General features: G+C 44.2%; 1 protein-coding gene across 3 annotated transcripts; it reads left to right on the top strand.

Annotated features, from left to right (window-relative positions):
• Positions 1 to 461: 461 nt before the first annotated feature.
• Positions 462 to 25,425, top strand: zbtb20 (zinc finger and BTB domain containing 20). Of its 3 annotated transcripts, none has more exons than XM_076020556.1 (4): positions 462 to 711; positions 16,652 to 16,853; positions 18,145 to 19,650; positions 22,185 to 25,425. In XM_076020556.1, exons 3-4 carry the CDS (start codon positions 18,165 to 18,167, stop codon positions 22,730 to 22,732), a joined length of 2,034 nt encoding a protein of 677 aa, XP_075876671.1. In that variant the 5' UTR covers positions 462 to 711; positions 16,652 to 16,853; positions 18,145 to 18,164; the 3' UTR covers positions 22,733 to 25,425. The 3 variants fall into 3 exon arrangements, with proteins under 3 accessions (XP_075876671.1, XP_075876672.1, XP_075876673.1); XM_076020557.1 differs by having other exon boundaries at positions 18,123 to 19,650; XM_076020558.1 differs by lacking the exon at positions 462 to 711 and adding an exon at positions 2,363 to 2,551.
• Positions 25,426 to 25,762: the final 337 nt, after the last annotated feature.

Below are 25,762 nucleotides of genomic sequence, written 5' to 3'. Positions count from 1 at the left end.
AGGCACATAAGCCGGGATTAATCCCTCAACGAAAATAGGGAAAAATCGCCGTGATTCTGCTTTGTTACTGTCATCCTACAGTGGTCTCGACAAGCGCTACGACTTCCTTTTATGAAATGTTGTATTGCCAGGTTAATGAAGGATTCGAGTAGGAGGAAACATTACTGCCACTACTACTACTACTCCCACTCCCACTACTACTATTTCTACAACAAGCAGGCTTTTACTACAAGTGCCACCACCACCGGCGGAGAGCCATCATGGAACCGCTTTCCGCCGTCCCACCGTGATGCCTGCGATTGGGGCACAAACAATGTTGACGGTTTTGTGATCCAACCCAAGACAGTGCAACTGCTCTCCCAATAGCAGCTTTAAGTGAAAAGGCGTGCCTGCTTCTGGCCCCCCTCCTCCACCACCACCACCACCACCATCCCACCCCTCCATCACCGCCGCCACCCCTCAAAGTACTCGATGTATAGTTAAAAAAAAAAATGGGAGGGCACACTTGAACCGAGCTGCTCTATGAAGGTAGGCTGCAGCGTGTGTTTATTGATGAGATGAAAAGAAGATGGAAGTGAGAAATGAAACAAAGTAAAGGAAGATATTAAAAAATATATATATATAAAATAAAACCGCGCGCCTCGTCGGGGGAGAAGCACCGCAGCCGTGGAAACCGCTGTCTCCACTTTTTGAACGAGCTTCGAAGTGCAGGTAAGAAAATTGAGAAAAGTACGGGGGGAAAGGGATGGGTCTTTACCGAATGCAAAACGCTATTATCTCGCACAGAGGGGGGGAATAAGCGGAGTTTCTTACATGCGAGGATTAAAAAAAAAAAAACACGTTCGCCTCGCAGCTGATAGGCGTGAAATACATCTGACTTCCACGTAGTTGTGTCCGGCTTTCACAACAAAATAGACTAAAGCCCTTTCGGATCGGGGGAAACTTCAATTTCTTTGCGGGGTCTACAGACATTCAGTTAGACGTGACGGCAGATGAGGTGGAAGCGATTCTCCCCTTCGTGCTGAGGGGTCTCAGTTCGGGCTGCTGGAGGGGGGATTTTTGTTGTCCATTTATATCCGACTAAAACGCGCTGCCCTGCCATGACGCAAGTTTCGACATCTGTCACAATTCTCAACCTTGTCCATTTTTTTATGTCCGCGCCGTTCGCTTTCGTCTTGAAATGTATGTGTGCGTGTGAGGGGTGAGAGCGAGAGCTACTCAAGAACAATACTCATGGTTCAAAGTGTGTTCACAGGTTTGTTTCTTCGACCGGCCCGAAGGCGCAGCGATGCTCCGCGTTGCTGCCGCCGCCGCCGCCGCCGCCGCCGCTCTTGCTGCTGCTTCACGCTTTACACGCTTGCGAGCCCGGAACAACTGTGGCCGACGTGCGCAATTTGGGCTTTTAGGTCACTTATACGACTTCCAGGAAACTAGAAATAATCGCTAAAACATGATCCGGTCTTGAGAAAATTCGAAACATTTTTTTTTCTTCAAAAATCCCCGTGTCCCCCGCCAAATTGTATATAAAAGATGTTGAACTTGCTGGCGTGAGATGGTTTCGAAACGGGCAGCGCACGCCGCGCACGTACTCGGAGCACCATAGCCTACATTTCTTTCCCCCCCCTTTTTTTTAATGAAATAATGTCAAAACGGCGTAGCATTTTGTGCGACGAAGAGCGTCTTAAAATATGCACAGCAGCCAGAGAGAGGCTGCATAATATCGCATCAGAAGGTAAAACAATACGGCAGCTCAGTTTCTCAGATAAATTTGAACCACTTGGGACTCTGCTGAGGATTTCGGTACCGGGCTCATTCTATGAAAAAAAAACCTATTGCAATCCGTTTTTTCACTCCCATCTCAGAGAGTGTGAACATGTTAGCAATACGAGAATTCATTTTTTTTTTTTTTTTTTTTTTTTTTTTTTCTTCAAACGGTGGCCTAGATATGGGACCATGCTCTGGTGTAATTAAAGTTGCAAGAGCCCTTCCTGCGTCCCTTTTGAGATGTTTGGGCGCAAAGTATTTATGTGCATCCACCTCGTGACTTATTATGTTGCGTTTATTATATGATAGCTCATACCGGAATGTGAACTCGGTTAAAAATAAAGTGAGGGGGTTGGGGGATGTATGACTAGCGGGTTGCGCGACCACGTTTATTAAATATAATAAATCTAGTGCGCAAAAGGCGACGGTCTTCCAAAATTCGCCGTCGGGTCCAAAGAGTGTTGAGCCGCCGGTGTCACGTCAATATGCAACATGGGAGCGATCGAGCGCATCTGTGTGTGTGTGTGTGTGTGTGTGTGTGTGTGTGTGTGTGTGTGTGTGTGTGTGTGTGTGTGTGAGGCTCGGGGGGGAGGGGGGCGAGCAAAGCGTGCGAGCATGTGTGTGGCAAACAGACGCCGTGAGCTGACAAAGCGTTTGGCTTTGTCAGATAAGGAAAGTAACCCGTCGTGGACGTGCGTCCCCGAGAAGCGGCTCTCGTCTCCGGTTCGCCCCTGAACGCAGCGCGTCGCCTCTCCGGCTTCACCTTTAGTCCAGAAGTTGTGCGCAGGTATCGAGCTCTTGCTATAAACACGTCGATGCCGGCGCATAGGTTGGTGTGTGTGTGTGGATGTGTGTGCGTGCTTGTTTTCGTGTATTTGCGCGTGTGTGTGCGCGCGCGTCTGTTCCAGTGGAGTGGGTTTCGCCGAGGAAGAGGAGTTGAGCGCTGCTTCCAGCTTCCTCCAGAAAAAGGATGTGGATGTGTGTACCTGCGTGCGCGTTTGTGTGTTTACCACCCTAATTTTGCATTCCTCTCTTTTATTTCACCCCGGTAGTGACCCCCACCCCCAACCATCACCATCAAACCCCGTCTCCCACACGCTCTCCTTCATTCAGAATACGTCTCCACAATGTACATGGGAGCTTCGATCCTATATGCTCGGTTATGTAATTGGTGCCTTTCTGAATGGACACGTTTGGGGAACACAGTTCAAGCTTGAAGAGATGCATATTCTTTTTTCATATTTTTTTTTAACCGCTTTGATGCAAGAGCTGGCATCATTTTAAATGTGTCCTACAAATTGGTGCATATTGATTGACAGGCTGCACGTGGGTGAGTAGAGTGAAAATTATATTGTAGCAGAGAGTGTACTGGATGGAATCGCCTTCACTTGGGAGAGGGGTAGGAGGGGGGGGGGGGGAAATCACACATAAAGCTAGTGCCCATAGTTTCTTTTTTTTTTTTGAGAGAGAGAGAGAGGGGATCGTGTGTGGGGTGGGGGGGGGGGGGGGCATTTTGTTTGATGAATTGGAGGGTACTTGTCTTTGCATGTGAGTGAGCTCTCACCGAGGCTCCATGTCAAAAACTCTTGTTTTATCGGGACCATAGTATACAGCAACTGCTGAAAGAGAGGCTGCCATTATGTGCCTTGGAAAAGATGTTGACCAGCGTATCTGTTGCCCTGTTTCATCTCAGTCACGGCACTAATTAGTATTTGTATTTATGTATTCCACATGTGCATTAATATTCAGTGTTTGAGCTATAGCCACTTGCCCACTTACTGTGTCACGGCTTAAACCCACCCATGTATAATGAATATTTAAGAGCGTGTCTGTCGACCAAGAAAACTCATTATTACATGAAGGGGAGCCAGCAGATGAATTGTGCACCTTTTGAGATGAAGACAAGGAAGGGAGGTGTTCAATTAATGCCCACTCTGCAATCAATCCCTATTTTCTCCTAGCCATCCTTCACTCGTCCTCTGTGGGTTTTCACCCCCTTTCCAGTCACAGCCATTTATTATTGACCAACAGACTGGCTTAATGTGTCTGCAACGCTCAGTTTTTCAAACGTTTTCGCGTTCATTGAGTCACCCTTTTGCACATTTCTCCCACCTGATTATTTGGGTTTACTCAAGTGGAAACGTGCAGGGATACCACGCTGAACTAATGTAATAAGCGTCTCTTTGGTAGAGATTTAACAAAAAGGAAAAAAGAGAGGGGGAAAAAAAACAATCCTGTACTGTACATGCACACAGATGGCGGGTCATCATTCCAAAAAAAAAAAGAAAAAAAAAAAAGAAATACACACAGCTAAGACACTGCTGCCCAAATAGGCAAAATATCACTCCAAAGCCTCTGCAATGCCAAATTCTTTAGTCGTTGTGCCCACTCCATCCAGCTATCTACACCAAGCTTCCACCAGGTGAACCTGGTAAATTCTGCTGGCCCAAAACGCACATAATTCAGTGGGGTAGCTTGGTCGTTGGGGTAGCTTCATTCTGTTGTTTCAATGCTCTTTGGCAAAGATTTCTGGTTTGTTTGTTGAAGGGTGGCGCAAAGAGTCAGGAAGAGGTGGATGAGAAGTCGTATTGTTTATGAGTGGAGCTTATCTAGGTCCGTTGAATCATTCAGCACTGCTTACTGATTTTTTTCTCCCCTTGTAACATTTATTTGCAAGCTGAAAACAAAATGAATTTTAATTTTTTTGGAGTGGGCAGATGTTGCAGATTTACAAATATAAAAGTAAATACATAAAAAAAAATGTAATTTAAAATAGTCAGCCTCCCTCTCTTTTTTCTTCACAAATTTTAAATGCTCATATTGAATTTGGTGAAATACGCACTTGAGTCTGTCCTGGCACTTTGTCTATCCCAGTTGAACATATTTGGCAGCCATTTTGGGAGTGCAGTCAGTAGAGATCCATCGATATAACGAGGCACTTTGTGGATTGCATTCAGAATGTCACAGTCCTTGTTAACTGCTTGGCCTTTCTGTCTCAGACGCTGTTTATCCCCAACCAGTTCCCACCCACAGACCCCCCCCCCCAACCCCCCACCTCCACACCCCCTTTTGTCTCGTCACTTTACTTTTCGTCAGTAGGTTATTCCCTCGCGGACCAAAACTAATCTTTGATTTGACAGCCATCCCAGACGTTTTTTCATGTGCACACCTTCAAGTTGATTGTCAAGTCCAATAATTAACTACGGAAAAATCCTCTAAGCGGTTAATGGCCTCATGGTTATGAATCATTGTTTGTGAACAGGATAGCAGGAAGTTGGTCACCTTATGTTTACGGCAAATAGTGTATTTTAGAAGAAATTCTGCTTAAATTCCTGTCCTTCCAAATCACCCGCGTCACCTTGACAGATTCTCATATTGCTTTCCAAAGAATTTGTTGAGATATTGTAAGCCATTATTAGGTTTTTTTTGCTAGTTGCTGTGGCGGTAAAGCCTCTGCAGTTGAGCATAAAGAGACGCTCATCAGTGCAGCCTTTGGAAATAAGGTCAACAGTCATGCAGAGGTGACACATCTGTTGCGTGAAGACAAATATTAATGGTCCACCTCATGTTTTTATACACATAAGAAGGCATTAGCTAGAGGGTAAAGGCTATGCAGAGAAATGATTGTAAAGATCTAACAAAAAATAAATAAATAATGAACATTGCAGTTAAACCTATGACACAGCAATGTTCCGTGCCATATGTTTTATGGATGGCAGGGAGTTTGTTGTTTGTTGCAAATGATGCATTTTTGCAACAATTTCTGCTTTAATTCTGCACTCTGTCCTTTGAAAGCACCTGCCTCACCTTCAGAGTCTCACATTACTTTGCATATTATATGTTGATTTTCTCTTCTCCTGTTGTTGAGCAGAATGAAATAACCTCACACGTTTCTCCACGGCTAGCTCTGCACTGCCAGCGTACATGATTTTTGCTTACTAGTTTAACTGTTGGCAGGGCGGCTGCCTCCTGGCTACGTGGCTCGGATCCTTCTCCCAAAAAAAGTCTATTTTTTCACACGTATCATGCAAAGAGACACATGATGTTATTTTTATTTCCTGCTTTTCTGTATTTCTTTTATTAGCACATTAAAGAGGCCTTTTAAGAGAGGTTTTTGGTTTGCCTTTTAGAGACTTTTCTGTCCGACTTCATGCCACTTAGAAATTCTCCTACATGTGCAGCAGGACACTTCTATCGTGCTTATTGATGAGGTGGCCATTTTCTCGGGCTGGAGACATTTTATAATCAACCAAATGTTCTAATCTTTAATTTTAGGTTTCATTTTTAAGTTTGATGTTCTAGAACCTTTAAATTCCAGAGTAATTACCGATTTAACACACTTGATATATATATATATATATATATATATATATATATATATATATATATATATATATATATATGTATATGTATATATATATGTATATATATATATGTGTGTATATATATATATATATATATATATATATATATATATACATACATATATATACGTGTATATATATATATATATGTATGTATATATATATATACATATATATATGTATATATATATACGTATATATATATATATATATATATATACATACATATATATGTGTCTTTTTAATTTTTAATAAATTGGCAGAGTCTGAAATTCAGGTCAAAAGAGTTACTGTTATACAACTGAGTCTTACTCCACAGCGAGTGATTTTTCGGAGCATGCGGCAGACGGAAAACTGACAAACAAAAAACTTTTAGGAGTGTTTTTCATTTTTTGGAGTACTTTTGTTTTGGAATCTCCCCTCCCTGCAAGTATCACAGGAATGTGTAATGAAAGCACACAGACTAAGTGTTTGTGAATGTGCCATGCAGTTGTCAGGAAGCTTTAGTGAGTTATAAAACTGGTCCGTTCTGTGACCAACGGTTGTGTTTAGTTCTCTGATTGCCCAGTTAAACACTGTTTGGGGAAAACAGAAAGTTTCCAATATAAATATGAATTTGAGCTGAACACCTCAAAGAAAAGTGCTCTTGCACGAATTCAGTGCTATGCAAGAAAAGAGCTTTAAACATTTTTTCACTTTTGAAAATGTAGTTGTTGAACTAAAACGTATTCTGTGTAGAAGTCAGCTGCCTTTAATTTCCATCTCTGTATACTCTGGTTGTTTAGACACACACAGTATGTATGTATGTTACAAACAAAATCGAGGTATGGTTGTGTTTATTTCTGTGTGCTTTTACAGGTAACTCCCATTTGGACCTCAGTTTCCTGCTAAAAAAAACAAAAAACAATATTATGTCAACTTTTTTTCTCAAAAAGTAAAATAAAAAACTGAAATATGAAGAATTTTTCTGAAGAACAAAGTACAGCCACATGTTCTTTCAATTACAGCAGCGCAAATCTTTAATAAACAGATACAAAGTTGACTAAAGATTAGTGCTGTAGTTTGACAGAAACAAGCCTGGAAACCTGAGTGTTTCACTCTCTCTTCACGACAGGCCCAGGCATTCAGCTGACATGAAAAATGTATCCTGGATTCTAATAGCCAAGTTGTGTGTTTGCCAAAGTGCATGCATGTCCTCACTTCACCCTGCTACTCATATGGTTTTCTACAAGTCATGGTTAGATGTCTGCCTCGTTGGAGTAAACAGGAGTGTAAAAAGGTTTTAAAGATGAAAATTGCTTAAATGCCCCAAGTATTTTTTTTTTTTTAACTATTTGAGAAAGAGAAGGAGCTGTGTATCTTCAACAAGAGTCAGCAAGAGTTTTCAAACCTTGTGCCAGCTCTTTTAGCCTAAACGCCTCTTAAGGTCCTCTTCAGCAGTTGACAATTTAATGTTTAATTTGGGGAAAATTTGCTCAACTTTGTTTTTTATTTATGTGATGTTGTTTACCATGGTTTAATTGCATAATTTAAAAAAAAGGGAATTCCTAAATTTATTTTTTTAAAAAAAGTATTTTTTATTGTACAGCTGTCTTAAAAATGTTTATTGAAAATCAGTGACACATTGTATTTGGCATTAAGAATTTTTCATTTAAAATTCTAGTTTTCATCCCTCAAATAAAGGAAAACTCTGTCATTGTGTCTGCATTGTGAAGTGCCTTGAGACATGCCCTTGTTGAAAAAGACCTTCAAAACAGACTATTCTAAATGACTGGAATCCAACGTCCGCTCAACAGGCAAAATCACTGGCTTTCTAAATTTTGAAATTAATTAGTGCAATATATTATATATCAATATAGGTGAAACCCAATAAACTTGATTTGGCATGCTTTCCAAAATCTTGAGGAATTGGTCAAATTGATCAGCACCTCCTGTGCTCTTTATTTTGGGGGCATGTTGCCAGGACTACAAGCTGGGCACGAGAAAAAGATGAATTTGGAAAAGCTATAAAAAAGATTGTAATTTGGTCTTACTTCTGAGGTAGTCACGTGAGTCATAAAAACTTTGGGCGCCTTTTTTTGTTTTACAGATCGTCTTTTGTAATTTTTTTTTTTTTTTTTTTTACCCCTATCTGCAATTGAAAAACACTTAAAAAGAGACAAATATATTTACACAAATAAAGGGTATAATTTAAGTTCTTTGATACGTTTACGACAGTTAGGCCACGTGACAAACAAAAAACACGTGAAACTGGTTCAACGACAAACGAGGAAAAAAAATGTCTACATCAAAGTTGATGGTGTTTTTGTACAAGAACTGACGTTTCAAAGTGTCGACCAAAAAAATTGTGGAAGCATTGGCTTGTCTTTGAATAGCTTGAACAGCATGTTTAGAACAGATGCAGTCCATGTGTCAGGCTCCACACAATGTTAAGTGGTTTTTGCACCAGTGTAATGGCTGTTACCAGTGTCAGCAGCAACAAATAAATAAAAAAATAAATATAGTGGTAAAATGTACTGAGAATCTGTGAATCGACACAGTGGAATTTTCAATGAAATATCTTAATATTTGTACGTAGTAAGCTTCCAGGAGTTTGCTTCTTTTTGTGCCCATCACATATCCAAACTTGTATAAAGGGGGAGGCCAGGAAACAGTCTGGGCAGGCCAACAAGCCAACACGCAGATAAACTAGGAAACACACGTGGTGTATCCATGAGGTGCGCTGCTAAAACCATCTGTTGCACAAAGGCAAGTGGAAAATCATAAAGAGGCTCAAATGCTCCTCCAACTCTTGCTGGACAGTGGTCAGTAGAAGCAATTTACAGCTGGCACATTTATGTTAGGACCTTCTGAAAATACTCGCAGCTATGTGGTATGGAATTTATGGTAACGCTAGAAGCAGCTGATGGTCTTGGGTTACACTTTAGGTCCCGTTAGCCATACATTGCTAAACGAAAGCTCGTCCGCGTGCAAACAGCAAACAGCATTGAGCATTCAGGAGCAAGGCTGATTTATGCACATCAGACAGCAACAACCTACATTCGGAAAACATTGGCTGTTGAAGAAAATGCTAACAAGAAGCAGCTTCTCTGCTAAATCTCGTGTTTATTAATGGAATAAGCCACAATGGTGTGTGCGTGACTTAAAGTAGCAATTGGACCACTTTGATGGGACACTGCATAGTTTCTTTGCACCGTCACTGAGTGCGGCGGCTAATTAAAATAAGGTTGTGCATACCTAGCTGCAGGAGTAATTCAGAGCAGAATTTTTATGTAATCAAGCAGCTTGTACTGACGAAAAACACCAACCACATTGAAAATGTTTGTTCACGTTTGGACACTGCACTTATGGTTTCCCTCATAGTGATGCAACAGTTACACAAACGCTGCAATAAACAAGTTGGGCTTCAGTGTATGGCCCCTATTCTTTAAGTAAAGATATGTTGGAGCTGAAATGCATTATTGGGACTCGACATTTGTTCACACATTGTCTGCATTATGGTGGGATAGTTTGGTCGAAAGATTTGTTCTTTCATTGGCTATAGGGGTTATGGCACGTTTCTTGTTTGGTTTTGCCTTCCTGCTTGATGTCAGAACTTTTCAAAGAATGCCATTTAGAATTCTTGGGAGTATTAAGTCTTTTTCTTTTCAAGTTGGTCTTTATGAAGGACGTTTACACAAAGGGGGAAAGCTCTGCAGCCGCTGGCCTCTCTTTCACTTCTTGTGAAATTCAGTAGTTGTTTGCGTAACAGAGTTTCTTGCCTCACAACGGTGTATGCATGATGTTTCCTAATTTAGTCAGATTACACCCCGTACTTGTTGGATTGACAGAAAGTACGACCGTTGTGCCGTGAGTTTGTGCTGCAGACTGTTTAGGCGATTACTGCTTCACTTGCCTGCTGACCTCTGTACCGGGGCTGCTAGCATGGCGTCCACTGGGTGGCTAATTGACTGTGGAATGACATGAACCGATAGGGACTTGCATTATCCACACAGCAGAGCAGCTTTGCCAAACTATAAATACACTAATAACTGCAAAGAGATCTGAATTTAATATCTTCCATGTGAAATTGCTAAAACATATGTTGACACGTGTTCAGTCCGGCATATTTATGGCTCAGTTTTATCTTACACCCAAGGCAAATCTGTTTTTTCATGTGCAACTGTAAGATTAAGAAATGTGCTGCATCAAAACATCTTGCAGTTTGCCCTTTTTGTTTTCTTTTTTTTTTCTTTCTTTCTTTTTTTTAATCTTTTACGTGTTCGAGGTTGAAGCTGAGGAGAGACCCGTTTAAAAAAAGTGTGATGATTTTGTCGCGTCACTCAAATCGTTTGTGAAAGTTGTGCTCTGTGCCGGACCTCCTCGGCGCAGCGCTCGTGCGCCCTCGTGCAGATACTGCTGAGGCACATGGTGCGAAACAGCCAAGGCTATTGTGGATGGGTCACATTTTCTCAAACTAAAACTACGAGCTGAGCCTACAAATCCATTTTGTAAAATGCCAACTGCACATGGAAATCATCACATCATTATCCTGCAGTGATAAACATCCTATAAATTACTCTTAAACGTATCCAGAGGCTGTGCCGTTGAAGGACTCTACAGCGTAAGAACGGTCTTCCCTCGTAAGTCACCACAGAGCGTCTTTGTTCTGTTTTATCTCTCAAGGAAATAAAATCAAGGAACGCTTTGTTTCTTCTTTGGAGATACACGGATCTTATAGGCGCTTGATACCGCAGAGGGAACTCGGTGGGATCTTTCCTGCCTTGTTTTTTTTAGGCGCATGTTTGAGCTCCATGCAGGGTATCTCTTATTTATCAGGATTAATTAACCCTCCTTTATCGCTATACAGCGGTTATCCACTAAATACCGTCCAGCATGAGCGTCTTTTCAGGTTCATGAAGACCTCTTAATGGAGCACGAGGTCCTGTTTTTTTCCGAGAGGCACAATGTCCTTGATGGTGTGTAGTAGCTGTAGAGAGGCAGTTGCTGTAGACACTTGTGCACGGATGATAACTCTTCAATTCAGCATTACGTGCTCGGAGGGGTTAGAGGTGTTTTGGAGACGATCATATGAGTAGTCAGATGGTTCTTTTTGGTCAAATGCTCATTAACAATGGTGCAGCCATTTGGCAACTCTGAGAAGTTTCTTTATAGGCTCTCTTCTATCAAGTGCAACACACGGCCTTATTTTCTTAATCCATTTTTATTCCAGCAGGAAACTTCACAGAACTCACCAACTCGCAAATCTTTTCTGTGGACTTTTCTTTTTTAAAAGTATGTTAGAAGTGGATCATCATCCCATCTGTATAAGGACAATAGATCTGCAGTGGGTAACGGGTGGTGGTGGGTGTGTTTCTGACACACAAAAAAAACCATGAAGTTGAACAAGCTGTCCTGTCAAAAAAGTAGTTCTACTGTCCTCCGCTTGTGTGACGGCATTGTAGTGTGTTTTGTTATTTGTTTGCCGGAAGAATTTATCGGAAAGCCTCACATCCTGTCACACGTTCTGTCGGACTGAATGTCTCATCACATTGATCTGCCGCGCTATTTGAGACATTTTCGGATCAGTGGAAGCAAACATTTGCTGAGAGATTGAATCAGGCAGTTAAAAAAATAGGTTATGACAGTTTCTGCTGGCATGTGACGTTCAACAAAAAAAATGTTTTAAAAAAATAAAATAATAATTAATTAAAAAATAAAATGTGTAAGCATTTGCCGTTACACTTTGCTGGAATTCTGCAGTTCTGGAATTGCTTCTTGACACTTTGACCAAAGACTAGTGCAGGAGATAAATGTGCGTAGAAAACTGCAATTTGAAACTTTCTCCTCCATACTTTAAACTATTCTTGGCACAGAGTAGAAAATGGAAACTTTGTTTTCAAGGACGGACGTGGAGTACTGGGGCCGAGCCAGGTCAAAGTTCAGGAACAAGTTTTATGTTGGAAATCATTAAGATAAGAGTGATATGGTACCATGATCACCAGACACGTTGCCAGTCGGTCCTGGCAAACCTGTCGGTATCAGCCTAAAAAATGCACGGGTTTCAGTTATTCCTGTTGTCTTAAGAGCTAATTTCCTCACAGAGCAGCGCAACGCGAAGGCGCACTGAGTGAGTGAGCCAACACTGCGTTGCTGGGTGGAGATGAGTCCTGAGGCACCTGAGAAGAGGAGGCTCGTCTACCTGAGCCAAACCAGGAAGCAGCAGCACATAGTAAACACTTCCTTCTCCTTGGCTGGAAAGTTCTGGAGCAAACGCGCTTCCTCGTCTCTAAACATGCTCCTCCACCTTACCCCCCTACCCGCTACGCCACCCCACCTCACCCCAGCCAGCTTCAGACCCCGCGCGTTTACATTGCGCGTCGCACAATGTGAGATTACGCGTCCGAACCGCCCTATTACAGGCCGATTTCTCGCAGGTTTACGGCCATTATGCAAATGCGCTTGGGCTGAAGAGATGATTGAAATTAATAACTACAGGGTTGGAAGCTGATCGTTAAAGCAGTGGGTCTCGAGCAAACCTCATAAATTACTTTTAATTAGGCGGTGGAAAAAAAAAACCCCAAAAAACAACAACAACAAGGAAAAGAAAAAAGAAAAAAAAGAAAACTGCAAACGGCTCCTGTCGAGTGCGGACGCACGCGTGAAGGCGCCACGTGCACACGCGCGCTTCACAATGCCCCGTGGCCCCTTTTGTCTCCAGACCTAAACGCACCGCGGGCCCTTCTGTATGGAAGCAGCATTGTGTGCCACGAGCGGCATTTGCATATTCAAAATGTATATTATCCACATGAACGGTGCTGCGCCCTTCACACGCACGCCTCTTACGTTTCACCTCAACCCCTCCCGTCCCCCATCCCCCACCCTTGCACCCCCCACCTCACCCCCCAACCCCCGATTAACTAATGTCCAATTTGATGCAGCATATTTCATCAGCTTGTCACCTAATGCGGGGCGGCTGATTAACCTGGAGCCTGGCAAGCGGAGTTGCCACCACCCTCATCTCCCCCGTCTTCATTTTCCTCCCTTATTTTTTTTTCCAGTGCCCAAACCCCAACACCCCCCCCCGCCCCCCTCCTCCACCCGCACACCCCCCCCCCCCCCCCCCCCAGTCCACCCCTCCTTCAGTCTTTGTTGTGGCGGCGGCAGAGCTTGCATTGCGCCGGCGGTCTGAAGCATTGTGTCTGATTTGCAGCAGACAAACTGACCTCTGGGGATTTATTGACAGCAAACTCCACAGAGGCAGACACAGAGCTGGGAGCACGGAGGCAGCCAGAGAGAAGGGGCGGAGGGTTGTCGGGGAAGGCTTGTCGGGGGAGGGGGTAGGGGGTGAGGTTGCGGGGTGCACAGCCAGACGGAGCGAGAGAGAGAGAGAGAGAGAGAGAGAGAGACGGGGGGGGCGGGGGGGGAGAGACAGATCTGGAAGAAAGACGGCGAGAGAGTGATGAAACCGGAAACAGGTAGACGCGAGGAGGAGATCAGCACGAGGGGGGCGGGGCGCGCACACACACGCACGCACACACCACTGAAATGAGTTCAAACCAGAAATTTGTTTTTTTGGGGTTTTTTTTTTTTTTTTGGTGGAGCGTTGGGGAAGTGAAAGAAAATGGCCGCCTCCCTACAAGGATCTAATTAATTTTGAAGGATCATCAGCCCCTTTAGTCCAAGGCAGGGTACAGGAGGGGGGAGGGAGGGTGGGAGGGAGGGAGACAGACCCCTGGGCTGATTAGAATTCACTGCAGGTAGGCACTGGCTGCTGCTCACCCACTGTGTCACGGCTAAAATGGAATCAGTGTTGTGAGTGGCAGCCTGGGCAGCTGAAGCCTGCTTCCCTCGGCCTGCTCCTTTGTTGGCCGCATTCACCTCACTTTACCCCCTCGGGCAGGTGGATTTGCATGTATGAATGGGTGAACAAAAAACAAAACAAAAAAAGGGGGGGAACATATATGTGTTTGCATTGTCAAACAGTAACCACGGGGGAAAGGGAGAAGGGAAAAAAAAAAGGGCCAAAGGCATCAGGATACAGTTGGAGCTCAATTTAACTCTCGCTTGAATAAAAGAGGTCAAATATTTGATACTGCCATGGATTCGAGCATTTTGGCACGTGTGTGTTTGTATTATTTTTAAAAAGCGGCTAATAAATTTAAGAAAAAAATTGCTTCTGTTGGTTTTCAGTTGGAGTAAGTCAATTCAGATTTTTTTTTCCTCTCCCTCCTTCTTTTCCGTGCCAGCAGTGAGAACCCTGCGAGGGTTTACACCTACAGCAGGGTTCACGGCTTCCTGGAGATGTGTTTTTTTTTTTTTTTTTCTAACAGGGGTTATTTTGGGTCATTGCCGCCGGTTTAAAGTTAACCAAGTTTTGGTGAAAGGGAAGAAGGAAGGAAAGTTTAATTTTTAAATTCAAGGGTAAAGAGTTTGTCTGTGAAAAATTAGGCAGCTTCAGCCCTGCCCTCCAGAAAGGAGTGCCAAGTTTGTTTGCGTAAAGGTTGAAGGATGTTTTACTCCAATTAATTCTATTCTATTGGTAGTTTCTATTAATTCATCAATTCAATACCTATACACTTCTTGTTTTTAAGGGTGCCCTCCTCAGAGCCGGGGCCACTAATCAAATGTGGGCCTACAAAGAATCACCAATTCTTTCTCTTTTTTTCTTCCTCCGTGGATTTCTTCTCCATGCTAAATGAAATAGTCCTTTAAACCCTTAAGAGGCATGTTTGTGCTTTTGCACATCTGACGAGTCGGCACAACAGATGTCCCTTAAGGAAAAGAGAAAGAAAGAATAAATAAAAAAAAAAGGTTACCGAGGAACATTGGGAAGAATTTTTTTGGAAATTTGCGAGTAGGGGGGTGTGTCTCCTGGAAGCTCTGTGATTTGTGAGAGAATAACATGTCAACATCGCGGTGCAGGTCTGGTCAGATACCATTCCCTTGTGAGTTTCCTTTTTACATTCAGCGACGTGCAGTAGGCGCGGCGGCGCTTTCACACAGAGCACTTGATGTGCGCACCGTAGCCGGCGTGACAGCCGCTGAGCGTCTCTTTTATCCTGTTTCAAAACCAAGCCTTGGAGAACACTCGGGAAAAAAATAAAAATAAATAATAATAACAAAAACCTACTGGCTAACTATAAATACATACCAAGGTCACCCGAGTTCCCCGACACTTAAGAAGCTTTACTAGCGGAAATGTGAGGAGGCCCGTCAGCCAGCGTTGGGCCAGTCGGTTCCGGTTCCTCTTATGTTTGCCACAAACCCCTGTGTGAGTCTGCGACTCTGCTCCAGTGTGGAGTGTTTTACATTAGGGTTAAGGTGAGGCTTGCACACTTTCGTGTGTGCGTGTTTGTTTGTGTGTGCGTGCGTGCATGCATGCGTGTTTACAGTGTGGGAGCTTCTCTGGAAGTGCCAAACCTGCTCATCCTGATTAATTCTTGTTGAATGCTTGTCTCCTGTTTTACACTTGAATGCCTCGCAGATTTAATCTTTGGGTTCTTTAAAAAATATATATCTATTATAATATTTGAAAATGAAAACAGCCTCTCTATGTCCATATTGGATATTTCCTTGTTTGATTTGTCTTTTCTTTTCTTTTTCTTTTTTTGATCTTACACCCTGTGTTTGACATGACTGGGACATTTCCAGACACAATTCATTAGCATTAATAGATGCAAGTTGTCTTTTCCTTTTTTTCTTTGGAAAAAGGGGGGATGTGTGGGTGAAGGGTGTGGTTTTTACCGCTCATCAGCGCAGATAACTGCTGGGTAGAAGAACTGGCTCCAATGCCAACAGAATTTTGCAACCTCCCGTCGCAGTGGGCCGCTGCTATTGGCTGGAGCCTCTCTGACAGTGATGCAGAAGGAGATTTGGTTTGTGTGGTTTTATCACCCGACAACAGCAACTGTCCGTTACTGTAAATACCTTTCTTTCTTTCTTTCTTTCTTTTTTTACACTGCCGTGGTATGTGACCGTCCAGAGTGACTTTGTGAAAGAGTACTTATACTACGTATATGTCAGATGAACACTTTAACCCGCTGACCCCTGTAGTGAGTCTGCCATGAGGTTAAATTTGCCCAGCAGTAAAGTTTGAATTCTCTCCTTCTCTCTCTCTTCACGTGCTGCTGTACATCCTGTGCTGTTTCTTTTGCCGCTGTGTTGCATATGCAATATTTACACTTCTACCCGACCAGAGCCTTTTATGTGTTCATTCAAATTTTGTCAGGAGCGCTGGCAGATAAAAATCTCACCGCAACACCGGCGTCTTTTTCACGTGTGTGTGTGTGTGTGTGTGTGTGTGTGTGTGTGCGGCTTTTTTTTCCCGTCTTCTCCTTCTTTGTTTTCTCAGAGAGAAAGAGAGAGAGAGACAACTCTTCACACATCTGTTGCGGCGCGGCTGATATTTGTGTTGCGGTGCCTCCGGGCTCATTAAGGGAGTGGCAAAAAAGATATCGACGAGGCAATATGTGGCATTAAGATGTGTCTTTGTCCCTTCTGCCTCCTCCTCCTCCTCCTCCTGCTCCTCTCAACACTTGCAGACAGTGTGGCAGAGCGACACATGATTTGGACAGAGAGGACTGAGAGCCCTGCCTAGCGCCCGGCGGCCTCCCCCCCCCTTACTTCCGAGCCAGCCGCTTTCACCAGCAAAAGTGAAGCTTGACCCAGCCCCCGCCCTCCCCCCTCCCCCCGCACCTCATCACCAGCCCCACAAGCATCTTCGGAACCAAACGTCATCTGACTGTGAGTACACCGCGCCGCTCTCGCCGGTCCGCTCGCCTCCTGTGTGTGTTTTGGGTCACTTTTTCACCTTGTTTTCGAGTTGCTGGAAGGAGAACTCGGCCGGAAGGAGGGAGGGAGGGAGGGAAGGAAGGGGAGGTGCGGGGTGGGGAGGGGGGGGCGTCCCGCACTCAGGGGTGTCGCGTCTGCAGACACATTTTGGCAGGCGTGGACGAACAAATGTGCCGCTGTCAAATGTGCTTTAACCGTCGGTGCCATTGTTGCGTTTGAATTCCTCTCGGGTTACAGAGGATTCCTCCGCACCTTCAAGTTTGTTTTGTTTTTTTGTTGTTTTTTTATATTTTGTTACGTTTCCATCTGGTAATTCCCCCCTGTGTATGTATAAATAATATTCACTGGTAGACTATGGTGTCAAGGAATTATCAAAATTGAAAAAAAGCATTTGCGCAGTTTCCAAGATTAAAAAAACTAGGATAGTTATATAAGGACATGTTGACTGAAAAAAAAAAAAAAAAAAAAAAAAAATCTTTTACATAAAGTCGAGGGCTTTACCTAACTGTGCTCAGGCTTGTTTCATGGAAGTTGTTGACAGTAATAATCAGAACCCACAATTACTATAATTGTTCCACCGACTCCTGAGCTTATTTAGACGTGTTTTTTGTCCGTTTTTTACTCCAAAGTGTGAAAAACAAGCTTGTGAAGTTATCTCACACACTCATCTGCCGGGTCACATCTTGTGTATTCCAAGGATAGTTTGAAAGCGCGATCAAAGTGAAAACGTCTAACAAAAGAGGCCTGTTGTCCTCTGAGCCCGCTGCGCCATCTAGTGGCACTTGGAGGAACTCCAAAACTACACGAGCCAAGGAGGGGGGGGAAAGTTGTATTAATTAAACGGGAACCATCTTAATCGTCTCTCACGACGGCGATGAGGAATTTTCTCTGTTCTGGAGACAAATTTCGGCTCTGACTGAGGGCGGGGGAATGATTTCTCATTTCTGTATTAATGCTGAATGATTTAGTCTGTATGTTTATAATTGCCATCATCGTGAATGATACACCCATTTATTTAGACGGGTTATAGTTTGAGGACGTGACACATTTTTTCCACTTTCCATTTGTTTCTTTGCATGCAAAATAGCGACTGCTACATAGTTCTGTTTTTCTTTTTCCATGTTTAATTCACCTGAAGTTCACGTCCCAGCGTAGGTTTGCATGCACTTTAACCCAGCTGATTAACACTTGCCGCGTGTGTCCGAAAAATCACCAAACCAGGTCTGTTGCTCGCTGCCTGCAGGTGACATCAGTTGCACGGGGATGACCGAGCGCATTCATAACATCAACCTTCACAACTTTAGCAATTCTGTACTCGAGACCCTCAATGAGCAGCGCAACCGTGGGCACTTCTGTGACGTGACCGTTCGGATCCATGGAAGTATGCTGCGAGCTCACCGCTGCGTGCTGGCCGCTGGTAGCCCCTTCTTTCAGGACAAGCTGCTCTTGGGCTACAGCGACATCGAGATCCCCTCGGTGGTCTCGGTGCAATCCATCCAGAAGCTGATTGACTTTATGTACAGCGGGATCTTGCGCGTGTCCCAGTCGGAGGCCTTGCAGATCCTCACGGCCGCCAGCATCCTTCAGATCAAGACCGTCATCGATGAGTGCACGCGCATCGTGTCCCAGAATGTGGGCCTGGCCGGGCCGGGGGGGTTCTCCGTCATCCCGGGGGACTCCGGGCAGGAGACGCCGCGGGGCACGCCCGAGTCCGGGACCTCCGGGCCCAGCAGCGACGCCGAGTCCAGTTATATGCAAGCGACATCGCAGCAGAGCATGGACCGCGCGTACACCTCGCTGTCCTACTACTCGGGCCTCCCGCTGCCCAACGGCACCCGCGAGCGCCCCGTCTACTTCAACCCCCACGCCGCCAATTACACCGAGCCGGCCCTCGGCGCCCAGAAGGAGAACCAGTCCCAAGATCCGCCCTGGATGAACCGCATCCAGGAGCGGTCGCAGCAGATGGACCGCTACATCTCCACCGCCGAGTCCACCCACTGCCGCAAGCAGCCGCGGCCGGTGCGCCTGCAGCCGGGGATGCACATCAAGCAGGAGGCCGACGACGAATACAACTGCTACGATAATCTGACCGACTGCCAGGACGACGGCGACCACGCCGAGGGCGTGGAGATGGAGTCCAAGGTGGAGAGCTTCGACTCAGGGGTGAGCTCGTCCCTCAGCACGGAGCCCGACGGTGTGGAGCAGCAGCCGTACCTGGGCTTCGGGAGGGACGGCGACGGGAAGCACGGCGACGGCGGCTCCTCGGTGCACATCGAGGTCAACGACTCGTCCCCGGAGCAGCTGCACGACGCGGACGACGGCGACACCTCCCACAGCACTAGTGAAAGTAGCATGATGCAGCCTCTGCCAAACTCGGTCATGTCCCTGACGAGTGTCCCGCACTACATGCGCCAGGCAGAATCACACACCAGCAACCTGAGGGGGCCCTTGTCCGGCAACCCCCAGGTGATGGGCCCCGCCGGGAGCTCCTTTCTGCCCACGCTCTTCCCCACGCAGCCGGCGAGAGACAACGTGCCTCTGATCTACCTTCCCGGCCAGCAGAAGCCCCAGTTCGTGGCCGTGCCGCCGCCCGCCATGCCGTCGTTCCCCAACACCATCTCGGTCCCTCCGGGGCAGCAGCAGCAGAACAGCATCGGCCCCGGGGAGAAGAAGCCCTACGAATGCACTCTGTGCAGTAAAACCTTTACTGCCAAACAGAACTACGTCAAACACATGTTTGTTCACACAGGTGAGTGAAGACTGATTATTATTATGAACCTGTGTTTGCTAGACCCTGTGGTCCAGTCCTTGAAGGGAAATAGAATTGTCGCAAGCACAATAGGTTTTTTTTGTCAGCGTCTGGCTTTGAAAAAAGAACAATTGTGATTTTAAACTTGATTATCTCACTATTGTTTTAAAGTCTGCCTGCACTCAGCGGTGAGTAAAGAGTCCCAGTGATGCCCGACTGTCGATTTCGACATCTGTAAAAATACTTTTTGGCTTCACATCCAGTGATTTACGGGCTTTCCTCGGGACTCAATTGGTTTTATTTTCTTCTGTTTGTCTAAATACGTAGAATCATTTCTTTATACACCACCTGTGTTGTAGGTACGTTAAATATAACAGCAGTGCATGGCGTACATCTGCTAGTGCCATGTTTTTAAAAATGTACACTCATTTGTTCGCCCCCCCACCCCCCGACACTTCTATCATCATCCCAATCTGACTTAAAATAATTGTTCACGCAGCACATCATTAAAGCGCGCGCCACTTTCTTCCAGCGCTGACAGCCTTATCAGTCATCAACTGCAGAAATCATCATCACAAAAAGAAAGAATTAGCTGCCATGTAATTAGATGATCTCACTGCCTACTCATATAGCCATTATTATTCATTAAAATCCACAGCTCTGCCAGAGCCACCTGCGTGTGATATTTCAAAGCAGATTTTTCGCTCACACAACTGCGCGTAGCAGAAACGTGGCATATTGAGTGGGGGAGTCGCTGGTCAGGAGCTCGTATGAAGGCAAACTGGAGACGTCACTCAGCTGATGTACAGTTTCAATCTGACAGTGACGATTCAGTCTTTACACAAAATGCACATGACAAAGCTAGTTAGCAGCGCTGGCGGCATCTCAGCGAACATCTGATTTGGCGTGATTGTTTAAACACAGGATCCAGGAGGGTTTCATTGCAGCCGTGCGCTGCAGGATGATTCATTCCAGTCGGGAACAAACACCATTTGTGAAAACCATTTACGATCCCAAAACATGAATAATCAAAATAAAATGATGCGCTCATATTAAAATTAACTTGCATTATGAATGCATCCGCAATCAGGGCTTCGCTTGAATCAAAATGGAATGAATAAAGATAAACTGGGCGACTGTTGTACAGCAGCGGCTTTGGAGGGGGGACACAAGGGAGTGACGGCTCCTGGGCGGGCAGGGGGTGTGGTTAGAGTTTGGAGTGGCAGGTCACACGGCTCAGAGGATCTTGCGATTTAACGTATATAACAATGTGTGTATGCAGGCACACATATATGCAAACCTTTCCTCAAAAAGTTGAAATAATATATTTTTTTTTTTAACAAAGTTAAATCGGAATAAACAGGATTGCGTCTGAAACAGAATGATCCCATCTTTATGGGCCGACTGTCAGACACAACAGCTTTACAATCTTATGAGTCACTTTTCACATTTCCCCTGAAAGAACTCCAGAGTGTAAACACACCTGTTCAGCGAGTAGTGGCTCCGTGCTGCTGCTCTGTAACTCACAGTGACCTCTGACCTCTCTGTGGGAAGCAGAGCGGAAAATCAAGTCAAATGTAAAAATAAAACATTGAAGAGAAAAATAAATAAATAAAAAAAAGAGAGATTTTCTTTTTTTTTCCCTCATCAAATTAAAGGAGACAGCCGCGGACGATAACATATTCAGGACAACGTCAGTGTCAATCTCGTTCCGTAACTGCCAGTTAGCATGTGGAGTACGGGGTCGGTCGGTTGTAAATCGCACTGAGTTGTAAATCTGGCAGCCTGGCTCACGCCCTCTGATTCAAGCTCTGCCTTTGTGGAATAAATCTGTCAGGCACTACAAGGTCATACAGACCCCTCGCTGTTTGTCTCCGTTTAGGCACGGGACAGGTTAACACCATACAGAAGAAAAAAATAAATAATAATAAGTTATGGGCGTAAAAGTGAAAAATTGCTCTTTCGCTTTTTTTGCGATGAACAAGAAGATAAGTATTTCTCCTATCGTTGCACCTTTTTCCACTCGCGTCGTCATCTCAGCTATTTCACGACAATATAACAATAATAATAAAAATAATAATGATGATGATAATAAGGCCTGACTCAAAGTCGCCTTACAGAAACAATTAAAATGCAAAAACACCAGAGATAAAATACAAAAAAACATACAACATACATATACATAAAAATGCCTTAAAAATAGAATTGTATATGAAAGCAGTGCAATTTCCCAGGTGGGATGGACTGAACAGGTGAGTTTTGAGTTTGGATTTGAACAGCTTGACAGACATAGGGGAGCAAAGGTCATGGGGGAGCAGAGTGTGTCATCTAATATAGTTTAATGTAATATAACGTCACATTGTTTTCTCACAGCTCACCTTCGGTAGCAACTGCAGTAACAGTCTGGTGCCTCCGGTGTTGCAATACAGGTTCTTTTACGTTTTGTTGACATTAATATCCTCAAAATGTGTCTCCGCCTCCTCCTCCTCCTCCCCTCCCCCGACTCTCTCCCTCCTCCGATCGCCCCGCTGCAGGTGAGAAGCCTCACCAGTGCAGCATCTGCTGGCGCTCCTTCTCCCTGAAGGATTACCTGATCAAACACATGGTGACGCACACGGGCGTGCGGGCCTACCAGTGCAGCATCTGCAACAAGCGCTTCACCCAGAAGAGCTCGCTCAACGTCCACATGCGGCTGCACCGCGGCGAGAAGTCCTACGAGTGCTACATCTGCAAGAAGAAGTTCTCGCACAAGACGCTGCTGGAGAGGCACATGGCCCTGCACAGCACAGACAGCGGCATCACGGCGCTGACGGCCACCCCCGGCGCCACCGGCCCCGTCTCCATCCCCATCCCCATCCCCATCCCCATGGCGGTGCCCGAGCCCGGGGCCGGAGTGGTGGCCCTGGCCATGCCCGTGAGCGGAGGAGCCGGCGTGGGCGCCGGCGTGGGGACGGGAGTGGGCGTGGCCGCCGAGGCCAGCTGCCAGGAGGGGACCACCTACGTGTGCTCCGTCTGCCCCGCCAAGTTCGACCAAATGGAGCACTTCAATGACCATATGCGAATGCACGTCTCCGACGGATAAGTACTAAAAGATAAACTTCTTCTTTCTGAAAGAATGACGAAAATAAAATGGCACTAGATTTTCCTTTTTTTTTCTTTTTTCGTTTAGAGGTATGAAGAGTATGAGTATAGACACTGGCACATTAAGTTTCCCAAAAAAAAAATGATTTTGATTTTTGTTTTTTGTTTTTTTTATTCTGTTATTCTAAAAGAAAAAAAAAGATGGTGGCCTTAAGGCTTAGTAGTTTGATATTGATCTACTGGATGGATCCTAACTACAGGCCTCTAAATGTATGCTTTCCTAAAATATTGATTTATGTGTTGAACACTACCGAAAGGCCTACGAAAGAAACACATACACACAAACACACCTTTAGCGTAGATACGTGTGAATGAATGGAGATGTGTGAGTGTGTTTGTTTGAGCATCCGTGCGCTTTCACGTGTCCCGTCTTGGTTTCCGTGTGTGCGCGCGCGTGTGTGTGTGTGTGTATGTGTGTGTGAGTGTGTGTGTGTGTGTGTGTGTGTGTGTATACACATTGCCATGAGGCTTAAATCATGGCTGTCTTGAACCCATACTGACCAGTTTGGAAACTATAGTTGTCCAAACTTACTGTGGTATAATTTACAAGAACAATAATAAAAAAAAATAATAATAATCTGGGGTTGGGCTACATATTCCCTCTAAAAAAATACTGACGGTCACAAGATTGCCTTCTTATGTAAAATAAAAAAAAGAGTATAGTTAATCAGTGGGTTTTTATTTATTCCCATAGTGTTAAGGGATGGCAATGCAGCTTTTGTCAAGGTACCATTTTCAGTCGTTTTACTGAAATGTAACTTTAAGAAATATCTCTCATATGTTTTGTAATTGTTGTCCATGCATTTTGATGGCTAGCATTACGTTTACTAAATTGGGGCGTGCTGATGGGACAATACTTGAGCAGAAACGGCTCTTTTTTTTTTCTTTTTTTTCCCTGAAGTTCAGAGTTTAACTCATTTGCGTACACTGCCACTAATATCTCAAAGACTGTTAAGGCTAGTGGACCTTCTCTTCCATTTCACAAGATGAGAGAAAAAAAAAGATTTTATTTTCTCTCACAGAGGGTTTTTTTTCCTGTTCTAAGCCTTTCGTAATCACAGTTATGGCAGGTCGGCAATATGCGACTAAACTCTCCTTCACAATTGCTGCTCGTTAAAATTGCACCTGACTGTTATGGGCTGCAGATTTGGAAAGAGAAAAAAGAAGAATTTGTCACATCAAATACAGATGTTAATGAGTAGCCCACATTGCTTTAAATTGATGATTGGACCTTGTCTTTTCTTTTGTTGTTTTTTTTTTTCTTTCCTTTGTGGGAAGTGGGGGAGTTTAGGCTCGTTGTTCCATTAGACGTTTTAAAGAGGGGGGGGGGGGGGTTGTATAAAATTGGATCTAAATGTCATTGTCATGAGAAAAAAAAACACTTGTACACACGCAGCTGTTTCAGCAAGTGGGAGCTTAATGCATCACTCTTTATGTGTTTGCTTTCACTTAAGGCTCAAATAGCAAACAGCAATTTTTGAAAGGAAATTAGGTCTCACAGCAAAACAAGTAGCTCCAGAGAAATCACGCTGTGTGCTGATATACCACAAGTCACAAATGGACTTTCTAGACAGAAGAATACATTCCCAAATTTGTTTGTTTTGGTTTTTTCCCTTAGATCCTAAACAACACAGCATGTACAGATTCGATACGGAAGCTTGTGTGCACTAGTTGTCATCCCAGGCGTCGCATCACTCAAGTCTCATTTCTGATTATCTAGAATTCTTTTCCTTTTTTTTTTTAAATTGTCGGACACCAACATGCGCGCGCGCGCACACACTGCAATCTGAAAGAATTGCTTGTCAACGTGAGCAAACACTTTCATAGATGTGTCGACAAAAGAGTAACAGCGCACAGCGGTATTAAAAAAAAAAAAAAAACGAGCCGCAGCAGATTCAAGAAAACAAAGTGCTACTTTGCACATTTTCTTTAAAATGCCTGTGCTTAATATTTAATGATTTTCCTTAAATGAACTTCTATGATTTTCTTTTTATTCAATGTCATTTAGGGGGAAAAAAAGGTTCTTTTTAAAATCTTGATAAGTGGACTGCATTATTTTCTTGCGTACATGTTGCACTGCTTAAACCAATAAGTGCACTACTGTTAACAGAGATACTATAGTTTTAGAAAAGAGGATTTGTTTTTGTTTTCTTGTTTTTTAATATTCAACATTAGGTGGTAGAGTTCACATATGATAGAATAGCTTTGTTCATTTCTTCATTAAGTAAATCAGCAGTTCCTGGCTTTTCTTTCACGCTTGCAGTTGACTAAAGTATATACTTGTGCCGCGTTGATGCAAGCGTCTATTTTTTTTTTTAGCACGGAAATATTTACAATGACGTGTGTTTGTCTCTGTTCTGATCTTCTTAAATCCTTTATTTTCCGGAGTCAGCTCCCTATAACAGTTTAAAAACAAAAACAGAAAAAAAAATTGCATTTCTATACAAAAACAAACAGACTTTTTTCCTGTAAGAACATCCAAGCCAAACAACACACAGTGAAAACAGACAAAAGTAATAAACACAGCAGCCATCCATTGGTGGAGGTGATACTAATAACTATTATTATATGATGATAATACATTTATAACGTGTGTGTGTGTGTGTGTGTGTGTGTGTGTGTGTGTGTGTGTGTGTGTGTGTGTGTGTGTGTGTGTGTGTGTAACAAATGACGTGTGTGTCCTAGGCGAACTTTGTGTGTGGGTTTTAAAGGGGACTGGTTGGGAGGGGGTGGGGGGTGTCGAGTAGGTGGGCGTCGGAATGCAGCTTCTTTGATATCTGTGCGTCAGTTGTACACAGTTGTGTCCCTTCCTTAGCGTTGTGTGTGTGTCTGTGGGTGTCTGTGTGGTATTTTAGCCTAATCAAACTGTTGATAAGTGGAATATCTGAACTGTAGGGCTTCCTTAGCAATATGCAACACGGTTACTTTGAGAAGCAGGTCTCCACGATGTTGGGTTTTGTTTTTGTTTTTC

Source organism: Nelusetta ayraudi, unplaced genomic scaffold (assembly GCF_046127955.1).
Source record: "Nelusetta ayraudi isolate G7.1 ecotype Tasmania unplaced genomic scaffold, CSIRO-AGI_Nayr_v1 ptg000011l, whole genome shotgun sequence".
In the NCBI taxonomy this organism is placed as follows: Eukaryota; Metazoa; Chordata; class Actinopteri; order Tetraodontiformes; family Monacanthidae; genus Nelusetta; species Nelusetta ayraudi.
Note: the sequence above shows the minus strand (reverse complement) of the source record. Positions and strands in the feature narration are given on the sequence as shown.

Excerpts from the sequence above, each read along its gene's own strand:
- zbtb20 (XM_076020556.1), top strand. The coding sequence starts at position 18,165 with ATGACCGAGCGCATTCATAACATCAACCTTCACAACTTTAGCAATTCT. Across the intron at positions 19,651-22,184 it reads ACACATGTTTGTTCACACAG|GTGAGAAGCCTCACCAGTGC; the intron begins GTGAGTGAAGAC and ends GCCCCGCTGCAG.